The following is a 12,874-nucleotide window of genomic DNA, read 5'->3' as shown; positions in this document are numbered from 1 at the left end:
GTAACCTGTCCTTTAAATCAGCTACTGTACCTAATGACTGGAAGATAGCTAATGTAACACCAATATTTAAGAAGGGCTCTAGAGGTGATCCTGGCAATTACAGACCGGTAAGTCTAACATCAGTACTGGGCAAATTAGTTGAAACAATAGTAAAGAATAAAATTGTCAGACACATAGAAGAACATAAATTGTTGGGCAAAAGTCAATATAGTTTCTGTAAAGGGAGATCATGTCTTACTAATCTATTAGAGTTCTTTGAGGGGGTCAACAAACATGTGGACAAGGGGGATCCAGTGGACATAGTGTACTTAGATGTCCAGAAAGCCTTTGACAAGGTCCCTCACCAAAGGCTGTTATGTAAATTAAGTTGTCATGGGATAAGAGGGAAGATCCTTTCATGGATTGAGAACTGGTTAAAAGACAGGGAACAAAGGGTAGGAATAAATGGTAAATTTTCAGAATGGAGAGGGGTTACTAGTGGTGTTCCCCAAGGGTCAGTCCTAGGACCAACCCTATTCAACTTATTCATAAATGATCTGCAGAAAGGGATAAACATTGAGTTGGCAAAGTTTGCAGATGATACTAAACTGCTCAAGATAGTTAAGACCAAAGCAGACTGTGAAGAACTTCAAAAAAATCTCACAAAACTAAGTGATTGGGCAACAAAATGGCAAATGAAATTTAATGCGGATGAATGGAAAGTAATTAAGAGTTTAAAGAGGCTAGGACTTTTCAGCTTGGAAAAGAGGAGACTAAGGGGGGATATGATAGAGGTATATACAATCATGAGTGGTGTGCAGAAAGTGAATAAGGAAGTTATTTACTTGTTCCCATAATATAAGAATTAGGGGCTACCAAATGAAATTAATGGGCAGCAGGTTTAAAACAAATAAAAGGAAGTTCTTCTTTACACAGCGCACAGTCCACCTGTGGAACTCCTTGCCTGAGGAAGTCGTGAAGGCTAGGACTATACCTGGGTTTAAAAGAGAACTGGATAATTTCATGGAGGTTAAGTCCATTAATGGCGATTAGCCAGGATGGGTAAGGAATGGTGTCCCTAGCCTCTGTTTGTCAGAGGGTGGAGATGGATGGCAGGAGAGAGATCACTTGATCAATACCTGTTAGGTTCACTCCCTCTGGGGCACCTGGCATTGATGACTGTCAGTAGACAGGATACTGGGCTGAATGGACCTTTGGTCTGACCCAGTATGGCCATTCTTATGTTCTTATTTCACATAACTTCTTTTGAAAATGTTACTCTCCAGAAACATCAGGATTTGGAAATTCTTGAATTCACATAGACTAAAAACCTACGGGTTAGATTCTCAGCTGATATAAATAGGGTTGATTCCATTGAAGTCACTGGTTTCACTGCAGTTTACACCAGATGAGGATCTGGCCTGGAATATTTTGTACTATGTGTTTGTATAGCAGCTAGCAGAACTGAACCTCTGTTGGGTTGGGGTCTTTGGATGCTAATATAATCCATATTGCTAAGAATATAACAGTAGACATGTAAATAACAACAAATATTATGAAGATATTGATATTGCACCTGCTCTTAATAGAGTATGACAGTGCAGCTATCCTCTTTAAGCATTGAGAGCAGAGGTAAGGTTCCAGCCGGTTCCAGCCAGTTCCCACCCATTCTGCTCCCTCTTGTCTACCTGTGCAAAGGGAGGCTCCAACAACTCCCTGAAGCCTGCTTCACCTCCCATGCTGTGGTACAGGTAGCTGGACCAGGAGTGTAACATGCCACATTGCTCTTATGCCCTTGCACCACTGTGCTCACTTAGCCATAATTTGGTCCTTTAATAAGAACATGTTTGGGTCCAGTGTGATCAAATGCCTTTAACAATGAATCTAGGTCATACCTCTCAAATGTCTCTCATTAGAGACAGCACTCGTATTAGTTCCAAAACTACCTACATTCCACACCAATTTGGTATCCCCTACACTTTTATTGTTGCACATTACTTACAGCAGATAAAAAGAATCATGAACCTGAAAATACAGAAAGAGGTAATTATCCTGAAGAGGTTAGTCCCAGTTTTAAGTTTGTTAAACTTTTGTGTCCCTCAGTCTTGGTCTTCATCAAACACTGCAGCCCACATTTAGGCCCTGTCAGTTGAGAGGTATGGTCTAGATGCACTGTAAGAGAAATAAACAGAGGGCAGCAAGAGAAACCCCCTAAAAGTCACTTTACTACTAGACATGGGCACATGCAATTTAAACAGTTCCCCTCCCTTTCACAAATAATTTTATTTATATATTACACTGGTAAAGGAAACTTTATTTATTGGCAGAGAGGGTAGAGAAATAGGTGGAAGGCAGTGAGAGTGGAGAGGCAGGTTTGAGTTAACTTGCACCAGGTCTTCCAACTTGGGCACAAGAAACTTAAATTTAAAGAGGAAGGTGAGGTGGAGCCAGTGAAAGGATTTGAAGAGAGTCAGAAGATCATCAGAGCATCAGACAAAATAGATGAATATTTGCTAAAACATCCTGGATGGAATTAATAGAGGCATGGAGGCCAAAGATGAGGAGGCTGCAGTAGTCAAAGTCAGAATGATTAGGGCTTGGGCAAGGGCTCTATAAAAGGGAACAGAGAACTAACATCAGATTTTGGAAATATTGCATGCTAGATAAGATGTAGAGTATAAAACCTGCAGGATTTAGAGACAGCATTCATTTAGGGAGAGAATGAGAGGAATAAAAAAATGACCTCAAAATCATCAGCCTCAGGACATAGAGGAGTTGCTAAATTTATTTGTGTAGCTTTGGTTGCTTCATGCCAATGATGGGTGGCATGAACCAACTTGTTCAGCATCTATATTATGCTGCTAGGAAACATCTGAAAAGCTACTAGCCATATGCCAGCAATATGCTTATGATACACAGTGACACATATCATTCTTATCAGAGGCAGACAACCATTTGTCATACAGCTACCTCTGCGTCTAGAAGAAAAAAGCACTTGCATAAATAATAATATATGATTCAAATTCAACCAAAGTCAGATGGAAGTGATTTTGGTCGGCCAAAGGACATATTCAGAAGGCCTTGCAGAATCCATGACCGCTCTTCTGATGAGGGTATCTGAATATTCACTGTCAGAGTTGCAGTCTGGTAGCCACATTGTGCCTGGACACTAGGACTTTTACCACCTCAAACTGGTAAGAAAACTGTGCCTGCTCCTCACAGGGGAAGTCCTGGAGATAATGGTCCATGCCTTTGTTATTTCACAGCTGGAGTACTGAAATGTTTTTGTCCTGGGTCAGACAATGGAAGCTATACAACACCAAAGATGGTCCCAATTTCAGAAGCCCATATCTTAATGAATAAATGAAACATAAGTACTCTGCCCACTACACCCATTCAACAGTGGAACCAATTCAGTGTACTGGTTTTTAGTATCATAGCCCATAATAATCTGAAAACACAAAATGCCACTTCTAAAATACTACAGTCCACAGATATGATGTAATTCTCAGTACCTATAACAGAGCTTGCCAAAGTTGGAGACAGGTGAAGAGTGTCTGGCTGTGTAACTCTTTGTCATGCAAAGACCAGATGATCTCCATTTTAGTGTACCTGTCTTTCAGGGAGGTGGCTTTCTCAATTACAAAAGAATCTGTTTCAACTCATGTGAGCACTTTATCACTCATTTAACAGGGTGCCAAGATCCATGCTTCTAGGTGAAGTGAGCTTGGATCTGGGTGAAAGAATCTGGCTCCTAACTACAATACCAGTATTAACACAAATTAATTTATTATAAGTAAAATTGATCTTCAAAACAGAAACTCTGAGAAGGAAAAAGAAATAGAAGTGCACTGCAACTTCTAGCAAGCAGTAATTCTGAGATCTGTTGTTTATCATGATAGGAAATTAATGTCCCTTAGAAACCAGACACAAGACTTAGGGTCTGTATGAGGGTATAGGAACTGCCCTCATCCTTTCCTAATTTCTAGAAGGTCTTAGAGATTCCTGGTACCAAGATGTGCACTCCCAAGAGGCACATTCTTGGTGGAGAAGTAAATTTTTGTAAATTCCATAAAAATTCAGACATACTGCTATGAAAACATATTCCCTTACATTTCAAAACTAAAAAATATATACATGCAAAGGATTTGGCGCCCTCTAGGTCAATGCGGGTCCAGGTCTCCATTGATTCTTCTCACATCAACAGGATGAATAAACCCATGCAATTGAATGTAGTTTGTTCTCACTGGCAGCACCGGTGTAACTGCACTGATCACACACAATTTAAAACAAAACTTGAATTCTGGACTCCACCTTTTAAAGCAATGTAAGCCATAAAGAAATATGTATGTCTAACCTGAACTGGATGTTAGTTTTTGGAAAGTTCACTGGTTCTTTTTGCTTGTCTATTAATAGTGGTAAACATTCAGTGATTAACAAAAAATAAACTACCGGTAATTGTTCCAAAGGACTTAACATTTATTTTAGTAATAGTAAGTTAAAATATTTTCCCTTAAGTTTCAACTATATAATCATCAATAAAAATAGCTAAATGTATTGAACTTACCATGATAACTTAGCACAAAGAAACCACTTGTTGTGAAGTCACTGTGGAACTTGATGAGAATCTGATTTGAAGTACTGTAGACAGACTCCAAGGCAGTGTTGCCACTAAACTGGCCAATCTGAGGAGAACTTTGGTCTGGCCCATCCCTAAAAGAAAAAAAAATCAAAAGAAAAATAATATTAAGGGTAGGTTTCACCATTAATTTTAGGTAAATGCAATGCTGAGGGATTATGTGGTATTTTTGCTGGTGGGTAATTTTTTCTAGGTGTAATACAGTATTTTTTGCCTGTCCCAAAATAGGCATATATTTAAATTTTCTAAAAAAAAAAAAAAAATTGTAAAGGTTTAGATTATTCCTTGCATTTAAAATAAAACAGGAATATTAATGCTCTGAATGCTCCTTTGAGGAGGAAATGTGTAACTTGAATGGTAAGGTGGAAAATGCCCATGACAGAAGATGCTTTAGGGTGCTTCAGAATTTCTGAATATAAGTTTCTCCACTTACTACCTATTGGAATAAGTGCTCTATTTTCTCCCTGGGTTTGGGTGGTACTTTTTTGCTTGAAACACTCTCACTTTTATATAGCCAAAATGACAAATATGGACATTAGATTCATAGGCCATACTGCTGTTGCCTCCCATCAATTTCTAGCAGTATTACAGAAGAGGAACCACACATTTTCTGTTGATTCATAGACTCATAGAACTATAGGGTTAGAAGGGACCACAAGGCCCATTGAGCCTAATCCTCTGCTAGGATGTATCCAAACCATCCAAGACAGATGGCTATCCAGTCTCCTTTTGAAAACCTCCAGTGAAGGAGCTTCCACAACTTCTCTAGGCAGTCTGTTCCATTGTCTGACTGTTCTTACCGTTAGGAAGTTTTTCCTGAGATTTAATCTAAATCTGCCGTGCTATAGTTTGAAGCCATTGCCTCTTCCTCTGCCCTCTGTGGCAAGACAGAACTTTTCTCCATCTTTTTTATGGCAGCCTTTCAAGTATTAAAAGCCTGCTATCCTGTCGCCCTTAGTCTCCTCTTTCCAAACTAAACATACTAAACATCCTTCAGCCTTTGCTTATATGATTTGCATCTCATCCCTTTGATCATCTTTGCTGCTCACCTCTGGATCCTTTCCAGTTTCTCTACATCCTTTCTATGCATTGGTGACCAAAATTGGATGCAGTACATCAGCTGAAGCCTAACCAGCACGGAGTAGAGTGGTACTTTCATCTCCCTTGACTTTGTTAATATAACCCAAAATTCTATTTACCTTTTTTGCAACAGCATCTTGACTCATGTTGACTTTGTGATCCACCTCAACTCCCAGATCCTTCTCAGCCATGCTGCTGCGAAGCCAGTTATCTCCCTGATTCTGTATTTATGCATTTGATTTTTTTCCCCAAAGCGAAGCACCTTACATTTGTCTTTGTTGAATTTCATTTTGTTATTTATAGTCCAATTCTCCAATTTCACAACATCTCTTTGAATTTTAGTAAAAAGAAAAGGAGTACTTGTGGCACCTTAGAGACTAAAAATTTTATTAGAGCATAAGCTTTCGTGAGCTACAGCTCACTTCATCGGATGCATACAGTGGAAAATATAGTCAGGAGATTTTATGTACACAGAGAACATGAAACAATGGGTGTTACCGTACAGACTGTAACAAGAGTGATCAGGAAAGGTGAGCTATTACCAGCAGGAGAGCGGGGGTGGGGTGGGGGAGGGAACCTTTTGTAGTGATAATCAAGGTGGGCCATTTCCAGCACTTTACAAGAACAGTAGGAGGGGAAATAAACAAGGGGAAATAGTTTTACTTTGTGTAATGACACATCCACTCCCAGTCTTTATTCAAGCCTAAGTTAATTGTATCCAGTTTGCAAATTAATTCCAATTCAGCAGTCTGTCCTTGGAGTCTGTTTTTGAAGATTTTTTTGCTAAAGAATTGCCACTTTAAGGTCTGTAATCGAGTGACCAAAGAGACTGAAGTGTTCTCCGACTGGTTTTTGAATGTTATAATTCTTGACATCTGATTTGTGTCCATTTATTCTTTTGCGTAGAGACTGTCCAGTTTGGCCAATGTACATGGCAGAGGGGCATTGCTGGCACATATCACATTGGTAGATGCGCAGGTGAACGAGCCTCTGAGAGCATAGCTGATGTGATTAGGCCCTATGATGGTGTTCCCTGAATAGATATGTTGACACAGTTGGCAATGGGCTTTGTTGCAAGGATAGGTTCCTGGGTTAGTGTTCTTGTTGTGTGGTTGCTGGTGAGTATTTGCTTCAGGTTGGGGGGCTGTCTGTAATCCTGTCTCCCAAGAACTGTGAGAGTGATGGGTCGTCCTTCAGGATAGGTTGTAGATCCTTGATGATGCGTTGGAGAGATTTTAGTTGGGGGCTGAAGGTGATGGCTAGTGGCGTTCTGTTATTTTCTTTTATTGGGCCTGTCCTGTAGTAGGTAACTTCTGGGTACTCTTCTGGCTCTGTCAATCTGTTTCTTCACTTCAGCAGGTGGGTACTGTAGTTGTAAGAATGCTTGATAGAGATCTTGTAGGTGTTTGTCTCTGTCTGAGGGGTTGGAGCAAATGCGGTTGTATCGTAGAGCTTGGCTGTAGACAATGGATCGTGTGGTGTGGATGAAAGCTGGAGGCATGTAGGTAAGCATAGCGGTCAGTAGGTTTCTGGTATAGGGTGGTGTTTATGTGACCATCGCTTATTAGCACCGTAGTGTACAGGAAGTGGCTCTCCTGTGTGGACTGGTCCAGGCTGAGGTTGATGGTGGGATGGAAATTGTTGAAATCATGGTGGAATTCCTCAAGGGCTTCTTTTCCAAGGGTCCAGATGATGAAGATGTCATCAATGTAGCGCAAGTAGAGTAGGGGCGTTAGGGGACGAGAGCTGAGGAAGCGTTGTTCTAAATCAGCCATAAAAATGTTGGCATACTGTGGGGCCACGCGGGTACCCGTAGCAGTGCCGCTGATTTGAAGGTATACATTGTCCCCAAATGTGAAATAGTTATGGGTGAGGACAAAGTCACAAAGTTCAGCCACCAGGTTTGCCGTGACATTATCGGGGATACTGTTCCTGACGGCTTGTAGTCCATCTTTGTGTGGAATGTTGGTGTAGAGGGCTTCTACATCCATCGTGGCTAGGATGGTGTTTACAGGAAGATCACCGATGGATTGTAGTTTCCTCAGGAAGTCAGTGGTGTCTCGAAGATAGCTGGGAGTGCTGGTAGCATAGGACCTGAGGAGGGAGTCTACATAGCCAGACAATCCTGCTGTCAGGGTGCCAATGCCTGAGATGATGGGGCGTCCAGAATTTCCAGGTTTATGGATCTTGGGTAGCAGATAGAATACCCCTGGTCGGAGTTCTAGGGGTGTGCGGATTTGTTCTTGTGCTTTTTCAGGGAGTTTCTTGAGCAGATGGTGTAGTTTCTTTTGATAACCCTCAGTGGGATCAGAGGGTAATGGCTTGTAGAAAGTGGTGTTGGAGAGCTGCCTAGCAGCCTCTTGTTCATATTCCGACCTATTCACGATGACGACAGCACCTCCTTTGTCAGCCTTTTTGATTTTAGCTATCTTCCAAAGTGTTTGCAAAACCTTCTAGCTTTGAGTCATCTGCACATTTGATCAGTATGCTCTCTATTCCCACATCCAGGTCATTAATAAAGGTATTAAATAAAACCGGACCCAAAACAGATGCTTGTGGAACACCATTAGAGACCTCCTTCCAGTCAGACATCATTCCATTAATAGTTACTTTTTTTTTTAATGTTAGTTCCGCTGAGCCTGAATTTCTCCAGCTTACTTATGAGAATGACATGTGGAACTATGTCAAAAGCCTTCCTAAAGAACAGGTATATTATGTCCCCGGGATTCCCCCAATCCACCAAACCAATTACCTAATTAAAGAAGGAAAACAAGTTAATTTGGCCTGATTTGGCCTGATTCAGCCATTTCTGGATGAATTGAATAATGTATCATATTTAGTGTATATAAAAATTTAAGGTGAAATCCTAGCCTCAATGCAGTCAAAGGCAAAACTCCTATTGACATAAATGGGATCAGAATTTCACCCTAAAACTGTATCTGAACTACTATACATGTAAATGTTACTGACATTTATTATTCTGAGGGCCAATTTTTTAAAGAAGCTTCAGATGACAACATTTCAACATCTAACGATTGAATTTGTGGGCACAATTTGATGTCAAAGTTATCATTTGTACCTAAACCTAAGTATGGGCATAAAAATATAGGGCATTTAAATTGGCTCATTTAATCATTAATGTAAACAACTTCCTAGTTTTTAAGGAATTTTCTTGTTTTTGCTGCAGTTTTAATGTTGGGTTACAAGGTCCTCACTGAAAAGAAGGTGTTTAAAGATAAAGATACATAATTAATTATGGCATATGAACAATTTCACATGTTTTTCTTATAATATTTCCTTCAGGATTCTTAAACAAAAAGGGGTGCTTAATAGAAATTATTGTTCTCTGTTCCAATGTTTAAATAATAGCTACTTTAGAGCAGTTCATGGTCTGCATCATGTAACTATTTATTTCAAAATGTCTTGTTTTTTCTGCATTGTTGAAATTATGGATCTTTGTTTTGTGCATCTTTGTTTCATGACTAGCCAAGCAATTCATCTGGAAATAGGCAGGCTCGTAGAAACCTGAAATTTATTGGTTGGGTTGAATAATAAATATTAGAAATGGGAAAAACCTGGCAGGACATCCAGTCCACCCTCTGAAATGTGCAAGATAGTTCCTAATGAGTATTCGTTTGTGCTTTGTTCAGCCTGACTTTGAATATCTTTAGTGATGAATCTCCCATAACTGACCTCAGGAGACTATATCATATTTTAACTCTATTTCATATTCCAATTCTATTACCAGACCTTCACCACTCCAAGCTATTGAACTCAGTCTTTTCATGATATGACTATTTCTTTATCTTGGATTTATCAATAACATTATTTTATACTTGATTTGATACTATATTTGATACTCTTAAAACTCTGCATAGGCTAGTGACAAATTGAAACCATTACCTCCCCAGTCCTTGATGAGCTACCTGGCTCAGTAGTAAATTCATGTCAAGATTCATATCAACTGGCACTAGAGCTGTGTGGAAGACAGAAATTCCATATTGTGGAGAATTTTGAAATTTCAAATTCTGGCTTCATTCCATATCAGAATAAAATCCAAAAAATTCAAAATTCCCCACAAAACATTTTGTTCTGAAAATGTCAAAACAAGACATTTCAACATTGTTGGATTTTTTGCCTTCCATTTTTCTCAGAACAATTTTTTAGTAAAACTGACATGATTTTGTGAAGAATTTAAATTTTGATGGGAACTGAATTTTCCAAAAGAAAACTGTTCACTCAGAGTTTTTCTGACCAGCTTTAAGCAGCACATTCTTCACAATGTCAGATTTTTTTTAATTACATCACTTTAGTGTAATTATTTATTTATATAACAACAAATACTGTATGCTAGATAGTTTAGTTACATGGTCCCTGCCCTAAAGACTTAACAATTTCAAGACAACATAAAAATGGAGTGAAAGGAAAGCAATGGGGAGTATAATCATAACAATGTAATGAGCACTGAGGTTTACTTTTATTATTGCTTTTGGGGGCCTTGGGAGGCTGTTTGGAAATAAATTTAAGGAGAGACAATGAGGAGGAGGCAGGGTGAACTAGGTCATGGAGGAAACTGCAGGTACATGAGGTCACATGGCAGGAGGCACGTAGGGGACAGTGAGAGGAAGACTAGACGAGGTTGGTAATTATGCAGTTTGGGCAGAGTTAAATGTGTGAGGGATGAGCGAGAGGAGACAAGAAAGTAAAGACAAGCAGAATTAAAGTTATTGAGGGCTGTGAAGCCCGGGACAAGCACCATAAATTTGATGGAGAAGGTGACTGGGAGAAAGTAAAGGAATTTCAAGAGCACCAGAACATGCTAAGAGCAGCAGGCAGGGGAGACAATGGTTTTGGTGGCATGTTGGAAAGAATGAAGGAAGCAGCAAAATGAAAGTCTGGGCTACCAGGAAGAAAGAGTTTGCAGTCGTCAAGATGGGAAATGATTAGGACCTCACATGAGAATGAACAGGAATAGTAATGGACAGGTATATGGGAGATTATTGTATATGAATGGCTATGATTAAAATGTCCCCCAAATTTCCATTTACATTTATCCAAGATATATATCTTGGTGTAACAGAACTGGCAAACCAACAATGGATGGAGATATCATAGTAATGAATTAGTCCAGATAATCCCGTTAACTGTTCTACAGAATCCATAATTTAAGTATCTCACGCTGCAGAGCATTTTAATTGAAATACACGTAAGCAAGCTTTAGACCAATCAATCACCATAGAAGTGTCTAAGGCATACAACGGTGCCTGTGCCCACATGATTATTTATGTTTCCTCCTATGGCACTCTGTGGCAAGTGTCTTTGAGTATCTGTCTCACTGAGCGCACCCTAGGTTCAGTTCTGTTTTAACTAAGAGGCTCAGCTATAGTTGACCTGTTGACCCAAATCCTATGTTGTGTGCAGTGTTTTTGGAGCTGTGTCGGTCCCAGGATATTAGAGAGACAAGGTGGGTAAGGTAATATCTTTTTTTAGACCAACTTTTTTGGTGAGACAGTCAAGCTTTCGAGCTACACAGAGCTCTTCAACAGGTATGGAAAAGGTACTTGAGTGGTCCCTATGTACTAACTACATATGCTAAACTATTTGTTCAATCTTGTCTTTAGCTGTGACATTCTTAGTATCTTTCCCAGACTCAAAGAAGAGTTCTGTGTAGCTCAAAACTTGTTTCTCTCAATAACTAAAGCTAGACCAATAAAAGATATTACCTCACCCAACTTGTGTGTCCAACTCCTATATTTTACTTACTACTATATCAAGAATATAGTCTCTTTTTTATATGCTCTAGAACTGATGATTCCACAAAGCAACCATGTAAAATGCTAAGAAATTGGTTCTCTAAATCTTTTCCTGATATGAAATTGGAACAGTTCATATGTGCATAGTTGAACTTGCCAGTTATTACACTTTTATTAAACAGAGTTACCTCTTTGATCTTTGTCAGCACTGTGCACTCAATATCCTTTTCTTGATCAGGAGATTGCTCGCATAAATTTAGGAGAATATTTTTATTCTCATGACATGGGATGTACACCAACATCCTTCACAATGACAGTATTAGTGCCTGTCTCAAATATCTACAAGACAATGGACAACACTCTGAGATCCACCCCAAATACACTGCCAATCTCATCTATTTCATCATCATCCATACTCATTTTACATTCAACAACAAATCTTGGGAAAAGCCATGGGTAAATAGATGGCTCCTCAATATGCCACCATCTTCATGAGCCACCTTGAGGAAGAATTTCTGGGTAAATGCATAACAAAAACAATGATATACCAGAGATACATCAATGATATTTTCATCCTCTGGACAGACAACCTAAACTCTCTCTTAGATTTCCATCACAACTTCAGCAACAATTATCCTTCCATTAAATTTTCTCTAGAACACTCCCACACCAGCATCAGTTTCCCGGACATCACAATCAGCTTCAGCAATAGAACCCTGCAGACAACTATACACAAGAAACCCACGGATCACCACACATATCTTCACAGATACAGTAATCACCCCAAACACAATAAGAAATCTGTTATCTATAGCCAGGCACTCTGATATCACAGAATATGCTTTGAGGAGAAAGTCCAGGATATACACCTTAATTCACCAAACAAGCCAACTCCAACAAAGAAGCAGACTGCATCTCGGAATGGGCCACCCAAGTCCTCTGAAAGAATCTGCTTCAACAAAGAAATGAACCCCCCTCTGACTGCACACCTCTAGTTGTCACCTACCACCCCACACTGGAACCCACATGGACAACCATTAAACAATTTCAACCCACACTTGTAACCCATACTGAAAGGAATCTTTCCTGAATCCCCTATTTTGGTATTCAAAGAATCCCTCAACCTTGCCAGCTCATAGTCAGAAACAAGCTCCCCATAGACCAGGACATACCAACAATATGCAGCACCAGTCCCTGCCATAATAGATGCAAAACCTGCAGACATATCTCCACTGCTATGATGATCAACATTCCCAACCACACACCATTAAATGCTCCAGTCACAGCTATTTGGAAAAAAAAAATGGGACAATCACTATGCTCTCAAATGAACTCATACAAACAAAACCATCATTTCACTTGTGGGTGAACACTTTTCAAAAAGCAATCGCTCTATATCCGATCTACCACTCCTCTTTCTCAA

The 12,874-nt window shown here is 39.6% G+C and overlaps 1 protein-coding gene across 1 annotated transcript in view; it reads right to left on the bottom strand.

The window, feature by feature from the left end:
• CSMD3 (CUB and Sushi multiple domains 3) overlaps positions 1-12,874 on the bottom strand; it is a 1,169,988-nt gene that overhangs the window by 154,045 nt on the left and 1,003,069 nt on the right. The window contains exon 45 of the mRNA XM_074943928.1: positions 4,547-4,692. Within this exon, the coding sequence (XP_074800029.1) occupies positions 4,547-4,692 (146 nt within the window). The remainder of the gene's footprint in view (positions 1-4,546; positions 4,693-12,874) is intronic.

Source organism: Natator depressus, chromosome 2, assembly GCF_965152275.1.
Source record: "Natator depressus isolate rNatDep1 chromosome 2, rNatDep2.hap1, whole genome shotgun sequence".
In the NCBI taxonomy this organism is placed as follows: domain Eukaryota; kingdom Metazoa; phylum Chordata; order Testudines; family Cheloniidae; genus Natator; species Natator depressus.
This window is presented reverse-complemented; position numbering and strand designations above follow the sequence as displayed.